Source organism: Ursus americanus, chromosome 16 (genome assembly GCF_024610735.1).
Source record: "Ursus americanus isolate L20-20 chromosome 16, mUrsAme1.1.p, whole genome shotgun sequence".
Lineage (NCBI taxonomy): Eukaryota > Metazoa > Chordata > Mammalia > Carnivora > Ursidae > Ursus > Ursus americanus.
In genome coordinates this window covers 39,392,465-39,415,831 of record NC_142142.1, presented here as the reverse complement: position 1 = coordinate 39,415,831, position 23,367 = coordinate 39,392,465, and the positions used below count along the sequence as shown (strand labels likewise).

Genomic DNA, 23,367 nt, shown 5'->3' with positions numbered 1-23,367 from the left:
GATGGGGGAACCTGGGTGGCTTCAACTCTGGATTTCAGCTCAGGTCATGATCTCAGGGTCGTGAGACTGAGCCCCATATCAGATGCTGCACTGGGGTCTGCTTAAGATTCTCTCTCTCCATCTCCCTCTGCTCCTTCCACCGCCCACCTCCCACCCCTGCCCACACACGCACATGGGTGCACGCACTCTCTCTCTCTTAAAAAAAAAAAAAAAAAGAAAGAAAGGAAGAAAGAAGGGGCTGAGGGGGACCATTGCAAGTTGTTGGGGCCAGAAGGGTTGTGAGGTGGGGATAAGTCTGATGTGGAGAGAAAGAGCTGAGATTGTTGGGACGATGGTGTAGATACTGAGATACAGTTCAACCTTCCTCAGGTCCTAAGAGAATCTGGTATCTCTGGCTGGTCGGTATATCAGAGGGAGCATGGGGATGTTTGCAGAGTGGAATGGGACAGTCTTCCTCAAGAATAATGAGCCCAGAGGATCACAGTGCCACTGTTACCTCCAAGTCAGACATTTCCCCTAGAGACGTGGTTCTCAAACCAGCAGGCTCCACATCACCTGGGAACTTGCTAGAAATGCAGATTCTCAGGACACTCCCTCCGCCCCCACCCCCGCCCCGAAGCAGGGAATCAGAAACTCTTGGGGTAGGGCCCAGCAATCCGTGTTTTAAGAATCCCTCTAGACGACCCTACTGCCCACACGAGTTTGAGAAGCACTGGTGGAGATGATAAAGAGTTGCCTGAGTGAGCCGGATTCAGCAGGAGGAAGGCCCGAGGGACTGAGGCAGGGAGCCAGCTTCCCTGGCTGTGTTCAAGGTCAGCTGACCTAGTTTTAGCCTCTGTCCTTGGGCTCTGGGTCCTCGGCCCTTTCCAAAGAAATACCGAACCAGATCAGACCGCTGCATTGGCACAAGATCACACTTTAGTTCAGAGACACATTTGCATAAATACTTGAAATGGATCCACCCCAGCAGGTGGGAGCCTGAGAACCCGTGGCTCTCCACAGTCCTGCAGCTCTGCAGCCCTTCAGGCGATGGGATTTAATACCGAGGACAGTCACGGTCATTTCTGAAGACAGCTCGGGGGCGCAGCTATGGAGCTTTGACATTCATCATCAACCTCCCCACCCTGCACCTCTCTTTTACTAATGTTTTTCCCCTCTGAGGTAGATTATTTATCGGGGAAACCAAACAGGAAAAATGTTTTTCATTTAACTCTGCTAGTCCTTTGCGCACAGGCCGAGTCTCCTGTTTGGGTCGATGAGTGCATTTTTACCTTTTAACCTGTACCCTCTACCTGAACCCGTACTAGGTCCAACCCGCCAGATAGTAGATTTCAGGATCCGTTGTCCCCGTTCTCGTCTCCCCGTTATGAATTCGTGCCAAACTGGAGTGGCTGTGGCAATGGCGGGCCTGGGGAGGCCACGCCATCCCCACAGGTAGGGTCACCACAGTGGGTACCCTGGTCTGCGCCCCAGCACCCCAAGTCCATGAGCACGAGACCAGCCCCGCCCCGCCGGATCACAGCGGGCACGGCTGGCTTCCACAGGGCTTGGCATCCTCGGGCTTCAGGGCCTCATTGCAGGTGGCGGAGGCCTGGCCGTTGGGGTCCCGGCACTCCACCGTCCGCCGCTGCCGGCCCGCGCCGCAGCTGCTGGAGCACTCAGACCAGTCCCCCAGCACCCACTGCGCATTAAGCAGGGGCTGGATGACGTTGGTGGTCGCCCTCTCCTTGCTGTTCTGCGTGCTGAAGTTCACGTCATTAGGGACGAAGAAGGTGTATTTGACTTTGGGGGGAAAGACCTCACCAGGGACAGTCAGCAGCTGCACAGTCAGAGGCTCGGGCAGGGGCCGGAAGCTCTGCAGCCGCTCCAGGGTGGCAATGGACCCGCTGTATTTAAGGATGGTCCCCTTCACCAAGATGTCCTGTTCTATGGCCGAGATGGCCAGGTTTCCATTGAGCAGGTACTGCCCATCGGCCGTCTTCAGTGCCAGGTAGTGGCCGTCGTTCTGGACCCCCGGGTGGCTCCGTTGTTTCACGTCGATGTTGGTGGCACCGGCCGGGATGGTGACAATGTCATTGTAGCCGTAACTATGATAGGAACGGAAAGAGACACCCTGAGGACCCTGCCCCGTGCCTCAGCAAGGGAGTATGCTGGTGACTGGGGCGGGTGGTCACCAAGGGCTAGCAGATCATCAAGTGGGTTCCACGTGAATTAGCTGCCGAGGCCGGCAGGAATGATGCGGACATAGGGGCTTTCAAGGGGTTTTGCTTTGCCTGCTAATTCTGCTTCAAATGTTTGGAGTTTAGATGTGTGGTCCTGGACACCAGCACACAGGAACACACCCCAGAAGGGTCTGCAAAGCCGCATCGGTGCGGCCAAGGCTGGCAGCTCTTGGCTCGAGCGAGATCTCAAACACATTTAGCTCCGTGCATGGGGATAGAACTTTGCTTGGCCACCTTCATACCCAGAGTTCAAAGCCATGTGGAAAAATCTGTTCCACACACCAGTCCCAGATTCTGACCAGAATGGACCTCTCACCCCACCTCTTAGAGCCAATAAGACCCTAGTATTTGGTTAATATGGCCCCAGGGTGAGAAAATCTGCTTCTAGTTGCCTTCCTCCATGTTTCAACTCTACTGTAGGTCCAGGGTTTTATGTGGGATGGAAAAACCTCAGTTTTTATTCTTCTCTTCTGGGGCAGAAGTGTTTGGGTTACATAGGCCCGGAGGAAAGAAGAGAAGAGTGAGGACGGGCAGTCGGCTTCTGTGCTACTCTTGCCTTCTGCCCACTTGGGCTAGCTGCTGAGTCTAGGGGCGTTCTTAAAGAATCCACAGCCCCATATGTCTAATGCCTAAGAGAAAGCCAGCTCACAGACCCGGTGCCTGAATATCCCACACCACATGCTTCTTTTTTCTATCTCCTTTGCGTTTAACTTTGAAGACTGCCAAGTTGTCTGCTGTAGGCTGATTCTGTTCTCTACGCCTGACATGGTGAGAGATGGTGAGAGACAGAGGGCGGCACGGTGTGGTCATGTAACGTATGCCCTGGCCCTTCCTCTCTGGAAAACATGCCATGGCAGGGAAAAACCAGCCCAGGAATTAAGACACCTGGGTTCTCTTCCTGGCTGTCACTAACGATCAGTGCCATCGTTTAGTGTTTTGGTGTCTTCATCTGTAAATGGGAAATAATAGTATTGGCCAGCTGATGGACTTATTTTAGGAATCAAATGCGGCCATAGAAATGAAAGCACTTAAGAAAAAAAAGAAGTGAAAGTACTTCAATACTAGGAATTTCGTGAACATATGTGTGTTAAGGTGTGTGAAAGCACCCAGAGTTCTCAGATTCGTGAAAACACTAAGGCCACCAAGACCCCCCTGTTTGGATCCCCTTTTTGAAAGACACACCTGCGGAAAGGATGGGACTCATATGTAGGGTGAGATGTCCTTCCCAAAACAGGCCTGGAAGAGCTGCTTTCTGGCAAAGGCCCTGGTTACTCAGCATAGCTCTGCTGCTGGTTGACTCAGAGCCGATACATCCCTATCCTCAGGGCCTGTGGCTGCCCTGTGCACCGTCCTTTCTGTAAGTCAGACCTTGTGCCAAGCGTTCCGCCCATCTCATGACTCGTTATGGTGATTCTGAGATAGAAGGGACTCCCAATGCTTTGCAAAGAAACTTCAGCTCAGGGCTGCATGGGTAATAAGTAGCTGTCACAGTTCACATGGAGGCCAGTGTGATTCTGAAGCCTGCTCCGCTCTTCTAGAACCCAGGCACAGAACTACGGATGAGACTCACCTGGAGGGGTTGAGGGAACCAGACACCTTCCTGCACGAATTGCCTTTGCCCCCACACACCCCACATTTGTCCAGCTTCCTAGGCGAGTCCACCACGTGGTCACAGCCAGCCTTGACACACTGGCCACGGACGCAGATGGCCAGAGTCTCTGGCCCACACAGGGTGCCATCGATCACCTGCAGCGGGGAAGTGGAAGGTAACAGAGGGCGTGGTGTGCACAGTCCGCCCACAGGTGGGGTCGGAGCAGGTGACCTTCCTCCCCACCCACAGTTCTGAGCTCCAGAAGGGTTCTCACCTTGGCTTCGAACACTTTGAATTCGCTCCTTCCCCGGGCTCGGCAGAACAACTTGCAGCGGTCCCGGGGGGACACCCCCGCATACTTGGGGACCCACTGCAGGAGGTTCCCATCCATATCCGTGTAATTGTAGGCATTATACTTCTCACACTGCTGCTCCCTGAAGCTTTTCCCTACAAAGAGTAAGGAACGGCACATAGTAAGCAGGTGTTGCTGAAGCAGGGAGGACCCCGCGGCGGAAATGCCAGGATTCAGGGCCCCTTTCTTCCTCCTGGTTTTGACCCAGTCCCAGGACATAGGTTCAGCATCATCTGGGCCCAACATTCCTAGACACGCCCGACCTAGGTCCGTGTGGCAGGGAAGGAGCATCCAGCCTCAAGCTGGGATTTCTGCGATAATATCCTGTCCATTTGGGGAAGATACCAATTCTATCTTACAGATGAATAAACTTAGTAGGAACAGGGGACAAGGCAGTAAGCTGGAATGATCCGTGGAGTGTATTTTTGGGCCCCTGCTAATCGTGCTCTATTTGACTACCTTGGTGACATTGAACGTGCGGCCGAAGGCTCTCAGATCGACATCCTTAGTTCTGATCTTGCCCCTATAGCTCGCCTGCTGTAATTCTGGGTGTCTCCGGGGGACCTCACGTGTAGCAGTGCGATTACCTCCAGCTCGGAAAAAGCCCAACCCCATATGGCTCCTCCATGAACTGGTTTAGTTTTCATTTGGGGATACTGCCGCATTCTGGTGTGAGACTGGCATCTGGTATCTGCTGAACACTTGAGTATCGAGCATTTCCAAGCTGTCCTTAAGTCCTACACTCTATTCATGACAATCTGCGATTTTTAGTGTCTCCTTCCCACTCTCACCATCTGAGTCCACCTCCCACAGGCCCAGGCCTCTTGGTTTCATGTGAGACTTCGTGCCCAGCCTCCTTTCCCAACCTGCTGCGTGCTGCTTCCAGAACAATCTGTCAGAAGTAAGAACTGTGTTTGTTTATTTGTTTGCCCCACAATCCTGAAATTAAACCTGCTCTTACTACCGAGCTTCTCTACCCTAGCTGCATGTCTGCATGGCCTGTAAAGACTTTTCAAAACACAGATGGCCATGCCCTACTCCTGAGATTCCGAGTCAACGCATCTGAGGGGTCCGGGCCTCTGTGTTGCGACAAGCTTCCCAGGTGTTGTGACGGGACAGCCGGCACAGAGAACCTCCAGATACCATTTTAGCTTTCACAAACCTTTGTTGTGTAGCCTTGAAATGCTAGTATGCTGCTTGACTCCACCCGCCAGAATGCTAGCCCCTCTCCAGCCTCCCCATCTCCGTGCAGGCACATGTCCTCCCATACCCAATCACCATCTCCACGCTCCAGGCCCTGCTCAGCCCTGATTCCCTGGGAAGCTTCTGGCTAGCCCAGGCTCTTCCTTGCTCTGAATTCTTCACAAGCCGGGGGTCCGAGCCTTCAAGCTTAGGCTTCAATTGCTTTGTAAAAGCTGTGTGGATCTCTAACTAGACGGCAAGTTCTCTGAGGACAGAGACCATGCTTTGTGCGTTTTTACAATGTCATTTGTTACATCTATTATAGTTCGAGCCACACGAGAGGCACTAAAACTCTTGTTGATGGAGACGCTGATCCTGGTAGAACTGAAATCATACTGTCTACCTCGTGCCTTGTCTTCATCCCTTCCCCTTCCTCTCTCTCTCTTCACCGCATATGCCAGGCAGATTCTCACGATTCCAGGACAAAGTTTCTAGAGCCCCATGCCACCGCTGATCCTTCCTGTCTTGCAAAACTGCAAAGCCTACAGATTTCCTCATTAGACACCAACCCAATGTCAGTGTGTCTTTGCACTTGGATGCATCTCTCTTAAAACTCTGCTTGTCTTTTGCTGCCTGCCAATATTTCCTGGAGCTGCACAAAGGGGAGTTGGATGGGATGGTGGGTGGAAAACTGCTAATGATTCCCTCTCACCAGTGCTGCTGCTACCCTGCTGCCTCTGAGTTAATGTGTGTGCTTTCTAGTGGGCACTTGGGGTAGGAATGTATGCCAAGGGGAGGTAGGGATGGTGCTGCTCCCTGGTAAGGTTCCATCAGGCAGTTGCCACGGCCTCAAGGGAAGATGGGCAACTCTTCTCAGAAGGAATGTGCATTAGAATCAGATTCAGAAACCCTCCCTCCACCCTGGGCTGAATGTTGGCTGGAAAGACAGTGGAGGTTTGGCTCTGATACTTGCTTTGGAAAACACTTCTATTCTGCACACAGACGAGGGTTCGGATGCCTCCAGGAGGATTATTATCCTAGACGCTAGCCCCTCTGCAGAGCTCCTCCCAACCCCCTGAACAAGTTTGGTTGGGAATGACATCCTCTGTTTCCACATCTTGGAAGATCAGGGCAATTTCTTTCCTTGACTTTGCTACACTCTCCCAGCACAATGAGAGTGGTCTAGGGGCCGCTGGGCTTTGCCCTAAAACTTGGTGCCTTGCAGAATCCATTTATGTCTGGCTCACAGGAAAGCTCTGCATCCCAGGAGACCCACCCTCCTTCTTGTCGGGGGATCTGCTGCAGTGACAACGGTAGTGGCCATCAGTGGTGATTACCATCAGGGGGGCATTCCTCTGTGTGGCACGACTGATACTTGGCTCTCCGACCCAGGCAATATCTTCCTCCGTTCTGAGGCTCAGGGTCCTTGCATTCACGGTGTGAAAACTGTACTCCTCCTCCACAGGTCCGGGAACATTCTCCCCAGGGTCCCCATGAGGCCCAGCCTCCATCCACCACAGCCTGCAACACACAAGGCCACACTGAGTCAGGAGCAGAGGTGGGGAGGCCTCAGCTCTCAGTGCAACAGGGGTCTGTGGCCCTGACCTCCTCACCTAGTTACGCTCATCCTGGTGGGTGTTGTTGAGTAGACTGCCCTAATCATTTGTTAGTGACTGTGTGGTTTGCTTGGTGATTGGCCTCTGGAACACAGAGGATGTGCTGGACTTGTTCACCGCTGACTTCCCAGTGTCTAAAGCAGTGCCTTGCCTTTAGTAAGGTGCTCGGTATTAGTTGTCGGATGAAACAACACTTTCTGGGAATAAGGTTGGGTCTAATGCAGCAGTTCTTCATCAGGGCCAATTTTGTCCTCTGGGGACATCTGGCAATATTTGAAGACATTTTTGGTTGTCACAATTGGGGAGGGCGTATGCTGCTGGCCTTTGGTGGGTAGAGGTTGGGGTGCTGCTAAACATTCGACAATGAGTGTTCAACAATGAGCATCCAGTAATGAGTATCCAACAATGAGATTCCAACAAGGAGCACCCAACAATGAATACCCAAGAATGAGCACCCAACAACAAGTACACAACAATGAGCATCCAGCAACCACCATCCAACGAGATTCCAACAATGAATACCCAAGAATGAACCCCCAAGAATGAGCATTCAACAACAAGCACCCAACAACAAGCACCCAACAATGAGCATCCAACAATGAAGAAGATAGCCTCCCACAACCAAGACTTATGCAGCCCCAAATGTGTCTAGGGCCGAGGCTGAGAAGTCCTGGTTTAAAGGAATAATTGCTGGGAGCTGTTGCTATTGGTCTACTAGCTACCAGTTCCAGTGGTAGCTTAATGCCTGGGAAATAATCAGAGTTGCTTCCATCCTTACAATCAACCCACGAGAACAAAGCTTTGCCCTTGATTGGGTCACAGAGTTTTCAAAAGGGGCAGTAATACTTGCTTATATAAAAACTGAAAAAATGCAGAAAAGTGTAAAAAAGAAAACATCACTTAAAAAAACCACTACCCAAATTAAACCACTGGTGTGATTTTCATCAATAACCTCTCACGCTTTTGCTCTGAATAATCTTAAAGATGGGATAATTTAATTTTACATCGTTATGATTCTGTCATATATATATATATAGTGTTTTATGATCTGTTTTTTTGCCCTTAAAAATAGATGATAAACATCATCCCATGATCATTCCATGTCAAACTCTCCCTGCATTGAGCTTGGCTCTGGTGCCGGGGAATGTTGGACAGACCTCCTCGCCTCCCCTCGGTACTGTGTGAAGCACGAGCTTTGGACGGTGCGTAGAGGGAGTCAGTACATAGAAGAAAAGCTCAGTGTCTGAATGGAGAGGATGAGAAGTGGCTGAGGGTGAATCCTGCCCTGGTTCAAGCTTAGCGAGAGTGTGACTCACCTGGCCCAAGCAGGATCCCGAGCCTCAGGGCAAAGGACATGCCACTGAGGACAGCCCTCTGGCGAGTGAGTGCTCAGGCCACCCTGGTGATTCCGTGCTGGGCTGGGACCAGGCTGCGAAACTCAGTGGATATGCTGTTTCATAGGCAGGGCTCAGTGACTCACCGTAAGAGAAATGTGGTCAGCCTCACAGTTTGAAAGTACTCAGAGCAGGGCAAAGAAGCGAATCATTTAAAGACTCTTGCTGGCATTGCCTTGGTTTTTCTTGTAAGTTTACTCTGTCCTAGGCCAAGTTTTCTCTGCTGGGTCAGAGACAGCTTTGACTCCTTCTCCCCTCCTGAGTATGGAATTCCCACAATTAATCTCATTCTCCTGACCGCTGAATACGAACGCAGCTCAGACGTGGGTAGGCTACGAATACTTTTCCCTCATTTTTTGATTGAATGTTCCTCTTCTGCCATCACTCTATCTGTTTATAATGGAATTCATAATGGCCTCCCTTTATTGAATGCCCAGGATCTGGTCTTTGTGCTGGAATGCTTCATGTCTATCCCTTATCCTTATAAGCCTTCAAGTCAACCCCAAAACAATTCCAAAGGGGGAGTTCCCAAAACGCCCTTAGCACTGGTAACGTCACCCATCTGCTCTGAGTCCAGCCTCGAAGGGCTCCTCTTGAGTTTGGGTAAATACGCTTTGCTTTGTTTGTTAAAAGATGAATGATTTGACTTAGAAGTCATAGTTGCAGCCTGGCCCAAAGTCTCTTAAGTCATGGCTCTCAAGTGTGGTTTCCTCCTGGAAAACAGCCCTCCCCCTCCCTCTCCTCCCACACCCCCAAGGGGCCATCCCTCACCTTGGGCCTGTCTACTTCCTCCTCAGGCAGACAGCTGCCGTCCCAGCAGAGGTGCCCAGGCCCACAGGGCGTCCCATCAGCCCATGGCAGACTGCCGTTCTTCGTGTGGCAAAGGGGCTCGGCGTCATCCACGTGGCACCAGAGCTGGGCGCAGATGTCCTGCGCAGACGTGTTGGGACAGTGGCGGAAACCCAGCCCGAAGATCTGCTTGCACTGCTGGTCCAGCTCATAGAGGGCCCTGCGGCCTGGCAGGTCTGTCGGGAGGGGCAGGGCCGAGGAGGGGGCGTCCAGAAGACAGTCTCCTGAGAAACGGAGGGAAGCAGAGGAACAAGAATGAGGAGCAGGGGTATCCCTCTTTCCGCTCCCCAGTGGCCTCCCACCTTACACTTAAATTCCTACCGATGGGGTGTGAGGCCTAGCCATCACAGTTTCTTCGACAGTAAGCTAACAACTGTCGACGCTCCACCATCTGGATGAGCTTATCTGATTTTTGACTATCACGTAAGTAAAATTTTATTAGGAATGAATTTTTTTTGTTATCCACGACACCTTGTATACATTTCAGTGTGTACCTAGGAAATGCCAGCTGACTGTAATACTAATCTACAGCACGTGTAACTGGGGATGCAAATGCGCTCTCAAAAACCATGGCATGCAAAATAAAGCCTAAGTACTGACGTTCGGATCATCTATTATTTTTGTATCATAGGTGTCCCTGTCTCCTTCGATGAGAACAATTAAGAGTAAATGGTGTTTTCACGGCTTTACTGAATAAGTCGAACGGTTTTAACCCCGAGTGCTACCCACCCCCGTCCCCCCACCCTTGCTCTCACACTGGCCTGTTCCCTGCCTCTTTGCCATTTCTAAGCTACGGCATGATCTAGCTCTCCAGCCCAGATGCTCTCTTCTCTCCTCTGTACTGCGTTCTTCCATTCCTGCAGGCTCTGTTCAAACCCACCTCCTCCAGACAAACCTTCTCAGACTCATTCTACTAGCTCTGGGACTAATCATTGAAATTAGCCCAGCACGCTGGCTGCTGGAAGACAGGGCAAGGAAGAGTCTGCTCCGCGGGGATGGTTAGCCTGCCATGGCCGGGAGGCTGGGTGAGGAGCTCCTCTCCGACATCTGTTCTACCCGAAACGTCTCTGATGCTTTGCGAAGGAGCCCAGCCAGAAAGAGCACAGGTGCCAACAGCACTCTAGCAATCCCGGAGGCGGGCGGGGCAGACCTCGAACACCAGCAGCGGGCCAGAAAGAAGCAGGGAGAAGCCTGGGGACACCTACCGTGCCCACCGTCCAGGAGCTCCGTGAGGTACATGGCACTGCAGGGAGACCAGGGCAGCGTCTTGTTTAGGTGGACAAAGAGGGGCGCCATCATGTGGTGCTTGCCCATGGGCCCAAAGAGCCGTGCGCAGGGCTTGGAGTCGTCGTGGGGCATGCTGAGGACGTGCCCTGGGGTGGAGAGAGACCTGAAGTCCATCCTAACCAGTCGCCACTGCCCTCCAGCTCGCCCTGTCCCACCCCAAGGGCTCCCCACATGGCCCAGCCCCCCTTCTCCCTCTCTCATGCGACACAGCGACCCTCCCCAGCCAACCAGTCACCAGCTCCTCATGGAGACGGCCAAGCCCTTATTCCTTAAGGATTTTTGTCTTGGGCTTCACTCTGGGGTTTTCTCTTGCAGAAAGCTTTCTCAGAGCGCCGGGGAACTTCGACACCCCTTTGTTTTCTGCCTCAGCCCGTCCTCAATGATTCCCTCCCTCTTCCCAGAATTCTTACTGTTACTGTTGAGCTGGGGCAAAGCATCACAGCTTTACCTGAGCTTTTGTTTCATTTGGGCATTTCCCTGGCGGCCCCTGATGATGGTCCAAGACCCTATTGTAATATCATGACCTCATGTTCAGGGCGGGAATGGAGAAAGCACAGTATCTGCATATAATCACTCTATCAACACTCTGAGGAGAACCTGGCCAAGTGGGAGAGCCGCATCTTCCTTAGACCCTGGGCTGGCCTGGGTTTGAAAGAGGCAGTTGCCTCTGACAGAATACAGAAGGCTTGGCGTGGCAAGTCTTACCTAGCTCATGGGCCAGGGTGTAGGCCGCCTGAAGCCCCTCATCCTCGATCACAGAGCAGCTCTTGTTGGGGTCGCAGATGGTGCCAATGTCCGCCACACCCAGGGTGTCACACATCCCCTCCTTCCCACAGAAGTTCTGGTGGCAGAGAGAGTGAGGGCATGAGAAAGAAAGCCTTCCTATTTCCGCTGAGTTGAAAGGAATTTTTTTTTAGAGAGGGGGAGGGGCAGGAGGGGGAGAGAGAGCATCTCAAGTAGACTCCAGGCCTAGCACAGAGCCTGACATGGGGCTTGATCTCACAACCCACGGCCATGACCTGAGCGGAAATCAAGAGTTGGATGTTGAACCAACTACGCCACCTGGGGGCCCCTGAAGGAGAATTTTTAGGCCAAAGGCCCTGTTTCTTCACAAAGGCCACTTGTGTGAGGAAGCCCTTTTCTTTTTCTACATTGGTGTGTCCTAGGTCTGGTTGGGACTTCGTGTCCTAGAGCTGGCATGTCCTAGGGCTGGCTTGTTTTGGTAGGCAGGACAGCACAGTGCTCGAGTACCGACCCTGCAGCAAAACAGCCTAGGCTTGACAATGGGAGCCACCACTGTGGGGAGGGGGGCAATCTGTGCCTCAGTTTCCTCAGTTGTAAGATGGGGCTTGGTGGGGTTATTGTGAGGACTGACAGCATCAACAGGGCCTGGCACATGTTATTAGATTTTCTAGCTTTTGGGAAGCTGTCTGGTTTCCATTGCACCCGCTAGGAAGGCAGGCCTCCTGATTTGGAGAAATCTCGAGGGTGACCGCCAGTTCCCTGCCTCTGTGTTTAATAATTGTTGTAGATGGACCTCCTCTCTTCCTTCCAACTCCAGATCTTTTACTGGGCAGTTTGAGCCCATTTCCTCTTGTTATGACCTCAGCAGACAGCTGGTCACAAACTTTTGGAAAAGAGCCTTTACGAGATTCCTCTCCTTCCCTTGCAAATACCTCACACTTGTCCTCATGACCTCCCCCTCATCATTCCACACACGAGGCTCCTGGCATCCAGCTGGGGCCAGCAGGGAGACATTTCCCATGTTTGGGCAGGCCTAGTGGTCCTCCCTTTGATCCGCCCATCCCGCCTCCCTTCCTGCCCGGGCTCTCTGGAGCCAGCCCACCGACCTGTCTGGTGAGCAGAATGGCCGTGTCAAAGTGTTCTGGGTGCCGGTCACTGGGCTGGTTGAAACGCCGCTGCCAGTTGCAGAAGTTGCGCAGTGTGAGCCCCCCGTTGTCAGACACTTCGGGGCCCCACTTTTCATCTTCCACGATCAGCACTTTTACCACCATGAGGTTGATAGCGTTTCTAATGCTGGGGTGCTTGTAGATGCGGGCTGCCACGGACATGAGCGTCAGGATGTGGTTCTGTCGGGAAGAGGGGAGCAGGAGGAGGGAAGGGTTCAATCTCCTGGCCCGTCACCTGCCCACTGCCACCAGCCCTGGATGGTCCGGGCTCTGGGCTGAGCATCGCGCTGAAGACTCCCCAAACCCGGAGGTCCTGGTGTTATTTCCCTTCGTTTTACATGTAAGAAAACGAAGGCTCAGTAACCGGCCCAAGATCTCAAAGCTAATGAACGTGCACCAGCATCTGAACCGAGGTGGCCTGGCGCCAAAGCTTCTGCCCCTAATATCTCCACCAGCCGCATGTGGCTGTGTCAGTCGAAATTAGTGAAAATTCAATAAAATTAAAATTACAGTTCCTCTGTCACACTGGCTACGTTTCAAGTCCGTCACTAGCCACCTAGAGCTCAAGGCTTCTGGATTCAACTGAGCAGACAGGATGCTTCCATCATCACCAGAAGGTCCGACTGGACTGCCCTGGCTACCCTGCCTTAACTCTGACACCAAGCGCCTCCCTGCCGGCCACCCCCCGCCCCTCTCTGTTCTCAGCCCAGAAGCAATTATCTGAGTGTTCAAAGTTAGTAGCGTGTGTCCCCTGGGATCCAGTTGAGCATTTTCCTGATCCTGCTGGGGTAACTTCTCTTCAGGTGGGCACTGTTAACCCTGAAATCATTCCAATAGTCACTGCGAAGAGCTGGTCCGCACCCGTCCCCAGACCCACACCTCATCAAATGCCCACACTCACTCTGTGGAGTAGGCGCTGTCATCCGGGTTTTACAAAGGAGGGAGTAGAGGTTCACACGAGTTAAATAAGCTGTCTAAGGTCACATGGCTCTTAAAGCCAGGACACCAGCCCAGGCACGTCTGTCTCTGAGGCCTACACTCTTCAAATTAAGTTTCCCAGGGCTTGACTGCTGGGTTTCTGGACAACCCCGAAAGGTTTCTTCCTTTCTGCCAGGGGCTTGAGAGGAGGCAGTGGGCCTAATGAGACCCAGGCGCTGAGGATCACACCTGCTGCCAGCTTTGCCCAGGCCAACTGAAGGAGTTCACATCATTGCTTGGCCTCCGTCCTATCCCTGGGCTGCCAGCTGCTCCCAAGGCTTTGGAGGCGGCCAGATGGAGCTCACTCTCCTGCCTCAGCGACCTCTAGAAGTGAGTCCTCTTGGATTATTTTGCAGAAGAGAAAGGGGCCGAGGCACGCGTGTCTCCAGCCGGGAGTGTGGCCACCTGAGCTGCCACTCATTTGCCCCGCTCCCCGTTCCCTAGGGCACCAGCTCCCGTAAGCCTTTCTTGTTTTCTCTCCTGTGGTCTGGAAGGTAGGAGTGGAAGGAGGGGAAAAGAGGGTGAAAGGCTAAAGAGGGACACTCCGTCGGTTGAGGCCATGTGTGGGAGTTCCAGACGAATCCTATTATTTGTGAATGGGATCTGTCTGTTCACCTCACGGGCGACAAGCCAGGTATTTTGTAAGCCCTACAAACAGGGGTTGGCAGGTTTCTTAGCGTGTCAAGCACTCTAGCTATGTTTAGGCTGATGTAAACATCTTATCAGCAAAGCTGAAACTTGGCACTGGCTCCTGGAGCTGGATTCCTGAGGGAGAAAAGCAATCACATTATTATGCAACTGAGGGGTGAGGGCTAAGGAATGGGAGCTCCCTGAGGCTACTTCCTGACCAGGCCTTCGCTGCTTCCAGGGGGCAGCTCTCTTGCCCTAGGAAGGGTCGAATCTGATGGGCCAGGGCCCAAGCCCTGGAAGCTCTTCAGAGGCCACCTGCAACTCTCCTCACAAGATCTCTTCCCTTCGAGTCAGTTTCACAATCTCAAAACTGGGGAGATGATGTTTTACAAAGAAGGTGTTAACGCAAGAGATGCCAGCTGCTCGGCATGGGTCCTGGAAGGCTGGAGGTTTCCGAGGGCTCGCCGTTCTCAAGCTGACCAGAGCAGACTGAGGCTCTGGGGCAAGGCGGCTGAGTGGGGACCACGCATCGGCCAGGTCCCCAGTGGAAACCAAAGGCTCACGGGTGTCAATTTCTGCGCCAAGGACGAGGTGAGGCATCAGGGGAGGGAGGCTTCCCAACACTAAGATTTCCAGGGAGTCTCCCTGGCAGTTCAGGGAGCCGAGAGCGTCTTCTCCAGACACGAAGTAACTTGTCAGGCTGAGCGGGCTTGAGAGCCATTTTCCTTCAAGGCAGTGGGTTTGAGTTGAGAGAGTTTGGATGTCCTTATGGTTGCTATTTCAGAAGATAATTTCCATTGCAAGAGAGCTGCAAAGGACTATGCGGTTCAGTGTTTCTGCTAAAATCCCCATTACTGGTCCTCCTCACCTCCCCTTTCGTCTTGTCTTGCTGAGGTTTTGGAGGTGGGAGGCGCTGCCATCCTCACTGTCAGCTCCTTTAAGAAACCATGGCGGGAAAGCCTGACATTTGCAGTGTATCTTACAGTTCCCTAGGGGGGAGGACCTGGTGGGGGCAGTGGCCGAGTCTGTGAGCCTCCGAGTCTCAGCCAGTACCCTGGGCCAAAAGGCCAGTCCTGACTTACAGTTCCACGGACAGAGGGCTCAGGAGCCAGTCAAGGAGAAGGTCAGATGGCTCACTCCACCACCTGGTGTCTATTTATACCTCCTTGTGCACCACCCGAGTGTGGGCTGCTCACTGAAGAATGTGAACAAGATGGCGCCCCTGGTGAAGAGGGAGCCCCAGCATGGCAGACAACCTCCAAGAACCATGTCAGGTAGGTGGGAGCCCATGACCAGCCTGGCCAGGGGCAGTCAAACAGCCTTGCTCTTGAATGATTTGGGGACCTCATGCACTTAATTCTCATTAGGAAAAGACATGGCTTTTTTTTTTTTTTTTTTTTAAAGTTCGTCTCCTTCTTCATGGGTGCCCCTACGACTTGAAGAAGAGAAAGAAATGCCCTAGGCAGCTAGGCTGGGACAGAGCTCTCTTTGATTCTCTGTGATACAACTAAGGACATTCCTCCCCCAGATCTCCCATGGCAGCCAAAGCCAACTGAGGTGGGAGTCTAGAAGTCTGGGCCTGGGCCAAATGCATTTCCAGCAGCTCCTTCTGCTCAGAGTGTCATCCCTACGCTTTGCTCACTTGCTCTTCACGCTGTGGTTCGCATTGCTTCTTCCTGCAGCACGCCTGGGAGAGGCAAGGAAAGGAAGAGTGGCAACATGGAAACCTTCTGACCTCGGCAACTGGTGCCACAGCTTTCCCTACAGGGGGTCTCTCTAGGGCCCAAGACTACTGAGGAGGTGGGGGAGAAGCAGAGAAGGGTAAAGAAGAAATTGGAGAAAAGAGGGGGTCCTGCACTGATGTCCTTTATCTCTCCTCCTTCTCAAAACAGCAAGGGGCAATGTCACCTCTCCAGAACTACACACAATTACCACAAGGAGTCGAGCTTAAACACTCTGCGCCAAGCCAGCTGAAAAGGGAGGCCTCCCTGGCGCGTGGGACAGCAGAGCTGACGTGGCAGTGGGCTGACTGCAAAGGCACATGACCACACGGCCCTCCTACTCTGACAGACGCCATCACCAAGGGCAACTCCAGTAGTAGTGACGCTTTGTTGAGCATCTACTTTGTGCCAGGCCCTGGGGCAGGTGCTTTCCATATTTTATTGTATCCTCAGGGCAATGCTGGGACCTTGGTATAGCTGTTCCTGTTTTGCTGGTGACGAACTCAAGGTACAGAGAAATTGGTAACTTGCTCAAGGCCACTCAGCTTATTTCGATGACCCTTCAAAGTATATGCTCTTAATCACCACCCTGACTGCCACCTCTCCTTGCTGCTACAAGGACAACTACAGCATAGCCAAAGCAAACCCAAAGCACGCCAGCGAGCAAGCTTACCCCTGGCATTGTCTACACCTGCGGAGGCAGACGTGGTAAATCAAAGACCTTTGAATATTAAGGCATTTTCTTTGGGGAAAATTTCAATTTGTTGATCATTCTGACTGGAGCAGACAAAAGCGGTGGAAAAGACTCATTCTCTTGCCAGGAGGGGAACACTGTTCACATGGATAGAACACATGTCTTTCCCCCAGAAGGACGGAGGTAGTTACAGAGCAAGTGGGGCATGTGTCTGCTTCTGTTATTATCCAAACCAGGGCGCTTTTGAGAGTGAAGACGATGCTTTAATAATCATGCCAGAGCAGGCATAACCGGGGACCGCGCTGGGATCTGGGGTCACTTCAGTATTAGGGCTTATGGGAGACATTTTCCCAGAGGATATGGGTAAGGGGGAGATGGAATGGCTGGGATTTAACCCTTTCCTGAAATCACTTGCTGGTAGCCTGACATCTTGGCAATCCTCCCGCCTCCTCTGGGGATGAGGAGTGCCACTCTGAGGACCCTCCCTGCTCAGCAGAGAATTCAGAGCTCAGCCAGCGGCTGATACACTGGCAGGATGGATTCTGAGTCCGAGCGTGGGGCACGGCTCAGCCCGCCGCTCACTGCTTTCCTGGGGCAGGCTCACCCAGGCAACAATGAGCAGCAGCCGGATGCAGACAGAGTTAATGGCCTCTTCCGAGGTGGTCCCTCCTTTCAGAAAGCCCCCTTTGTCTGAGCTCATTAACTCTGAAACCAGATAAGAAGGTGGGAGGCAGGGGCCCCTTCTGTCAAGGGATTAAGTGAACTCAAGTGTACAGAGTTCTGGAAAACTTCATTGTCGCTTCACAGTGTGACCAGCCTCCAGCATGGCTAATTCTTTCTCTTGGCCTTGAAGGTGGTTTCTTTCCAGGACAGGGCCTCCCACTTTGGCTGGGCGTCGTTGGACTGCTGGATTCAATGACCCATTCCCACAGTATAGACAAGTGTAGGGGGTCAGTGAGCCACAGAGTCACAGACCCTCCTCGGGCTAAAGAAACCTCACGGCATAATAAAAAAGAGCACTGGCCCAGGTTCAAGAGACCTGGGTCATGACCCAGCCCTGCCACTCACTAGCTGTGTGACCTTGAGAAAGTCACAGATTCCCTGTGAGCTGAACCTTCTTCCTCTGCCTCTCTCACAGGTATTTCTGCTGAGGTGATGCATGCAAACCATTGTGCAAAGGAAATGCACTCAGACAATGGCTTTTCTACCGAGTGCCGAACTTTCTAGAAGACACATCATGAAGCAGCCTCGCTGATGACCGGTGTCTGACTTCACAGATGAGGAAATGCAAGCCCTCAAGGAGGTAAAGTCTCTTCATCCTTACCTTACATCCCTGGCTGCTAAGACACCCCAAAGGGCCTTCCATCTGTGTGAATGAAGTCTCCAGGAGACTCCTTGAAGAATAAAGAACTGGATTCTATTTCGGGGAGATGGGTCTGGGCAGGCAAGGTCTTGGGGAACTAGAACTTGACGTTCATTCTGGTCTTGGCTGAGCTCATGGACCTGTTTAGGAAGCCCAGGAGATTGAGCTGAGAAGTTCAAGTCTATCCTGTGGCGTCTCCACAGGTGGTACGCAGTCAAAGCAGAGGGATCAGTGGGAGGTCAGCCCCTGCCTCATCCCAGCACGGTGACAGCAGGGGTGTAAATGGGCTGTGACATAATGAGACCAAGGCGGGCGTGATGGAGCTGGTCCAGCTGAGAGAGCACGTTTCCTTTGGGTGTAAGACCCGGAAGCAGATACCTTATGGAAAGGACCTCAGCCTACACAGGGGCGTGGTGGGCTTTTCTGACCCACATAGGCTGGCTGGGTGCAAGGTGTGTGTCTGTGAATGATCCAGAAATGGTGTATGTGGAGGGGGAAGGGATGGGACAAGCATGCACTGGGTCATCCAGCCAGAAATCTATAAGGGTGGGAGCGCTCCTGGGTGTCTCTGTGAAGAGAACCTGGGGCAGCCCCATCCCAGTCAAATACCTCCTTGAGGCAAATACTCAGTATCTTAAGTTACTAGGTGATGATGGGCTGAGGGAGATAGATGACAGGAAGGCACGAGAGAAAACATTTTGGCTCTGAAGGCTGAAAAGTCATTACTTTTTCTGCTGCTTCTCTGTGTTCTTGTCTTTCCTACCTCTCTGTTCTTAGGCAGACCTCAGAACCTGGTGCATGCACGGGGAGGGGCTCAAGCATCTCAGCTCTAGGTTTGCAATGATTGTACTTTCAGCTTCTCTCTGGTAGAGCCCCCTAGTAGCCACGCGTGGTGGTCCTAACCTGCGATGGGAGAAGCCCCACTAGGCACCCTCTTGAGGACTTGCTTGGGGAAAAGGAGTCAGAGGAGTCAGCTGGTGCCCCCCCACCTGCTCTCAGGGTAGTCAGGGAAGCAGATAGTCAATCCTCATAGACCCAAAGCCCATTGGGAAGACCGCACTGATGGCTCAGAGCTGCCTTACCGTGCTCTGGGGGAAGTGAATTTTACAACAGTGTGCAAAGGAGCCTGCTCCTGCAGGAGCCAGAGAAGCAGCCACAGGGACCTCTCCCCATCCTTCCATCTCGATGCATTTCCCAGTGATTGCGGACTGATAAAGATGGCGCACGTCATCTACACTGTTCTGCACAGGTGAAACTGAAGCACTTGGTGTCCCCAGCAGTCGGGCATAGGCTGAGCCCAGGAGAGAGTCACTGGCCAGGACTGCCATGACTGAGAAGGCATTCACTGAGCTGCAGCAGAGGCATCTCTGACCTCTGGGCGGGCGGATCAGGTCTTCTCTACCCCGCACACCTCTGGTTTTGTGCTCCCCATGGGAAGAGAAAGTATAGCCGTCTCCTGGAACCCTTGTACTTCACCCAGTTCCTGGGGGAGGTGTGGGACATGGGGTGCCATAGACTCCTCCTGCTGAGTCTGCACCGCCTCTGAATCTAGTTAGACGTGCGTGGTCTGGCTACAGGAGCTGTCCCCTGAGCTCAATTTTCCGGCCCAAGCTCAGTAGAGAGCTGTGCCTGGGCCGAGAGCAGCAGGGGTGGACCAAGCAGAGCTCTGGCTCCACAAGAGTTCAAATCCCCATTCCCTTCTCTCCTCCCTTTTCCACTGAAGCTTCGGTTTCCCAGGCTGAGCCCCCAGGCAGAAATTCTGTTTCCCCTCCCTTTTTGTGCTGATGCTGGCACTGCCAAGTTTGGCCGGGGCCCCGTGCCAGGTTGGCAAGGTAGTCCATGCCCCTTGATCAGAACCAGCTGGGCACACAGAAGTTGGGCAGCCCCTTTCCAGGTTCAACTCCCTCCAAACAATATCTTTTACTTATGGCAACCTTCGTTCTGTCCGCAAAGGGAATGAAATGGACATATCTTTCCATCCCAGCTGACTTTCCTTGGGAACCTCTCAGGGCTGAAGACAGTAGAGGGCTGAGAATTGGAGGGTGGGGTGGATGCTCTTTCAAAATGTTCAGTTTTCATCTCTGTTGGGAGAGGCAGGTGCGTGGGGTAGGGGGTGCTCCTTACAACCCACTTTTAGTTCAGTTTGCCAAGTGCTGATGGAGAGTCAGGATGCGAGGGGTGAAGGTGAGAGGCAGAGGAGGAAGCGCCAGGACCTCCACTCTAAACTGGAAGGGACACAGGGGAGAGGGGCAGTAGAGGTAGCCCAAGTGTCAGAGGATAAGAAAAGTTACTGCACTTTCTCAGAAAGGAAAGAACCTCGTTTGGGGTCGGTCTTGGGAGAATGAGGAACGTGAAGGATTTTCTCAGAGGAGCTGGAAAGGGAATGTTTGGGAGGCTCTAGGAGGTGACCGGCGGCCTCCAGGCAAAGTGAGTCCTACCTGTACGTCGGCTCCATAGAAGGCGGCCATGGACGCATCGGCCACCAGCAGCGTTTCCACGAAGCGAGCCTCAGACACAAACCGCTTGGTCCTACTCGTGGCCCCCAGGGGTGGTGGCAGCTCGCTGGCGCCTTCTGCCTCCTCTTCTTTGCCCCCCTCCTCCTCCTCCTCCTCCACTTCCTCCTCCTCCTCCACCTCTTCCTTCTCCTGCTCCTCGTCTCCTCTCTCCTGCCTCTGATCCTCTCCCTTCACCTCCCACTCGGGTCCTCCAGGGAGGGGGTGGGCTTCGGAGGCCGCGAGCGCTGGGGTCCCGCGGCGCGCCACGGGCCCCCAGCGCTGCAGGCGGTGCGGCTGGCTCAGGGAGCCCCCCGCGCCCTGCGGCTGGATGGTGAACTCCTCGCCGTCCAGCAGGAAGGAGCCGCTGAGCCCGCGGCACAGGCTGACGGCCGCCAGCGACTCGGGCTCCCCATTCACCGTGCCGGAGAAGAAGCAGTCGCGCAGCTCCCGCTCGCCCCCGGCCGCCCCGCCGGAGCCCCCGAGGCGCTCGATCTTGAACTCGGGCGCCAGGAAGCTGGCGTCGGGCGCCAGGCGCAGCACGAAGCCCTTGCCGAAGGCGGACAGGTGGAACGCGAGCTCGCCCGCGCTGCCCGGCAACCGCGTGGGCTCCACCAGCTCCGAGGCCTGCCCCCGGGCGCCGGGCCGGGCCGGGGCGCCGCGGGCGAACGGCGGCGGCGGCGGCGGCAGCAGCAAGAGCAGCGGCAGCAGCAGGAGCGGCGGCCACCGGGGGGCGGCGCGGGGCATGGGGGCTCCGGCTGCGGCACGGGCGAGGGAAGAAGGCGGCCTGGCGCGGGCAGGTGCTGGCGGCGCGAGCGCAGCCCGGCCGCTCTCTCCAGGAAAAAGCAAATCAATCAGCTCGGTGGCCGACTCGGGCCAGTGGGGACCTGGCGGCGGCGGCGACGGTCCCCGAGCGGCCCCTCTGGCTGGCGCAGGCCGCTCCTCCCGCGCCCGCCCGCCGAGCCGAGCGCGAGCAACTGGCGCCCCGGCCCGCGTGCGCCGGTCCTCCGCCCCTGCCCCGCGCGCGGTCCCCGCGCAGCCGCCTCCTGCCTCCTCCCCACCCCGGGAAGCACCGAGTGGGCTGTCGAGCCCTTCGTATTTATACTTCCTTCCCAGCTTTGACATAAGAGGTTTATTTTTGATCTCTCACTATTCCCGTTTCCCCTCCCCTGGGATCAGAGAGAGAAACTGAAAAGAGGGAGCGAGAGAGGAGAGAAAAAAATTTTTGGATGAAATGTAAAACCAATCAGGAGTCAGCAAGACTCACTCCCCCCATCCCCCTCCGTAAGTGTCAACTCCAACTTTTTTCCCCTTCCCTTTACGCGCGGTCCCACATTAACTCCTACAATGCTGGACTGGCCTTTCAGGCAGAGTCCTCCGGGAGGCCCCAGTCGCTACCTCCTTTAAGACCAAGTGCGCAGAAAACAGCTTCCAAGAGGCTCCTGCGCTGGCCCCAGAGACAGTGTTCCCATCCCTGCAGAGTCACTCTGGGGATCCGACCATTGCAGATCTGGTGTTGGGGATCCGATGTGTAGAAGAGAGGTCTCCGGAGAGGTTCTAGAGTTTTTCATTGTAAAGCAAACGAGGGAGGTAGGAAAGGTCATACTAAAATCATGCTCCCCACTAAAACCCACCTTTTCACCGCCAGCTGGGGATAGGGGAAAAAGCATCACCTGGTTAACACAACCAAGGAGTCTGTTACTTGCCTTGTCCGGGGGCTGCAGGCAGAGCCCAGCACAGTGGTTAATTACCCGAGATGCATGTTGGCAGCCAAGTGGAATCACCCCAGAGGGACGGTAAGCGTTTCCCTAGGAGGGCAGCAGATCTTCAGGAACTGGGTGTGGGGCCCTGAAAACTTGATTTGAGCACTGCTCAGTTCCCTGGGGGGCTTCACGAAAGGTGGCAAGCTCCCTCTCATGGCACTGCCCACAGCTGGAGGTACAAATGTGTGAGAACTGATTCCTTCTGTCCCACTCTGCCGTCTCCCCCCTTGGATGAGAGGGGACGCATCCCAGGGAGAGAGAGAGGAGTGGCATGACCTACAGACTCCACGGAGGATCACTAAACCCAGCAGTTAATGGCACCCACGTCTTGATGGCACAGCTGTGAATTCTGTGTCTTGTTCTGAGTAGAGGCTCTAGAGTCGTCCCTCTCTGCCCTTGCTTCAAGTTGTCAGTGTGGGAGATTCACTGGGATCAGGACCTTTAAGTCCTTTGCCAGCTCACCTATACCCAGCTACCCAGTTCTCTGCCTATGTTGAGAGTACTGACAGTTGAGGTCCTTCCTGCTTCTTTTTAGCCTGTCGAACTGATAGCTATAGACATTCGACACACATGTGAGACCCTCAGGGTTTGTCACCTCCAAAGAGGAGGCTCTCACAAATACAGAAGTACTTTTGTGACTACAGAACCAGGGGTAAACCCTGCCAAATTCCCTCCAAGTGTCCCCTCTGTCTACTTTCTCAGAAACACGGAAGGATGGCTTTCAATTAAATGAAAGGATGAACTAGCAAGCTGTAGGATTGTTTTTCCCGGATAATTTACAAGATAGGAATGACTCGAGTCTCAACACTTCTGGAGAGAGGGGTATGGAAGGAAAGACCTCTACCACCCTTTTCCAAAAATGAGCAAAATGCTGCATCCCAGCACAACGGTGTGATAGCCCTGGGAGAGTCTGACCTGGATAGGCAATGAATAATCTTATTTACTTCAAACCTGTTGTAACATTTCGATCATTGGCCTTTGCTTCTTAAAGCCCCTTATCACCCTCCTCCAGAGTAAAACCCCTGATTTTTAATAGCAATTAGGTCCTATAAATTTCCCTTCTTTTTCCTTTGTAAGCATCTGTAGGGAGAGGGATGGGGCCATTGTGCTCCATACCCCTTTCTCTCCTCCAGAATGTATTAATAAATGCAGGTGGGAGACTTATCCAGACCAGGGAAAGTCTTGAATGTCCTTGGAGCCCTCTGGTCTCGGTTGGGAAGCCTCTGGAAGTTATTTACTTTTTCAATAGAATGAAATGCCCCTACAGACAGCTCTTTGGAGAGAGAAGTCAGACAGTGATCTGTGGACTTTATCCTGCCGCAT

General features: G+C 53.5%; 1 protein-coding gene across 1 annotated transcript; it reads right to left on the bottom strand.

Annotated features, from left to right (window-relative positions):
* Positions 1 to 896: 896 nt before the first annotated feature.
* Positions 897 to 21,460, bottom strand: ADAMTS8 (ADAM metallopeptidase with thrombospondin type 1 motif 8). The gene is made up of 9 exons (XM_045783769.2): positions 20,228 to 21,460; positions 12,344 to 12,583; positions 11,199 to 11,334; positions 10,412 to 10,579; positions 9,129 to 9,430; positions 6,685 to 6,868; positions 4,088 to 4,260; positions 3,793 to 3,968; positions 897 to 2,087 (listed from the first exon to the last, which is right to left on the bottom strand). The coding sequence occupies exons 1-9, from the start codon at positions 21,404 to 21,406 to the stop codon at positions 1,517 to 1,519; spliced, it is 3,129 nt and encodes a 1,042-aa protein (XP_045639725.2). The 5' UTR covers positions 21,407 to 21,460; the 3' UTR covers positions 897 to 1,516.
* Positions 21,461 to 23,367: the final 1,907 nt, after the last annotated feature.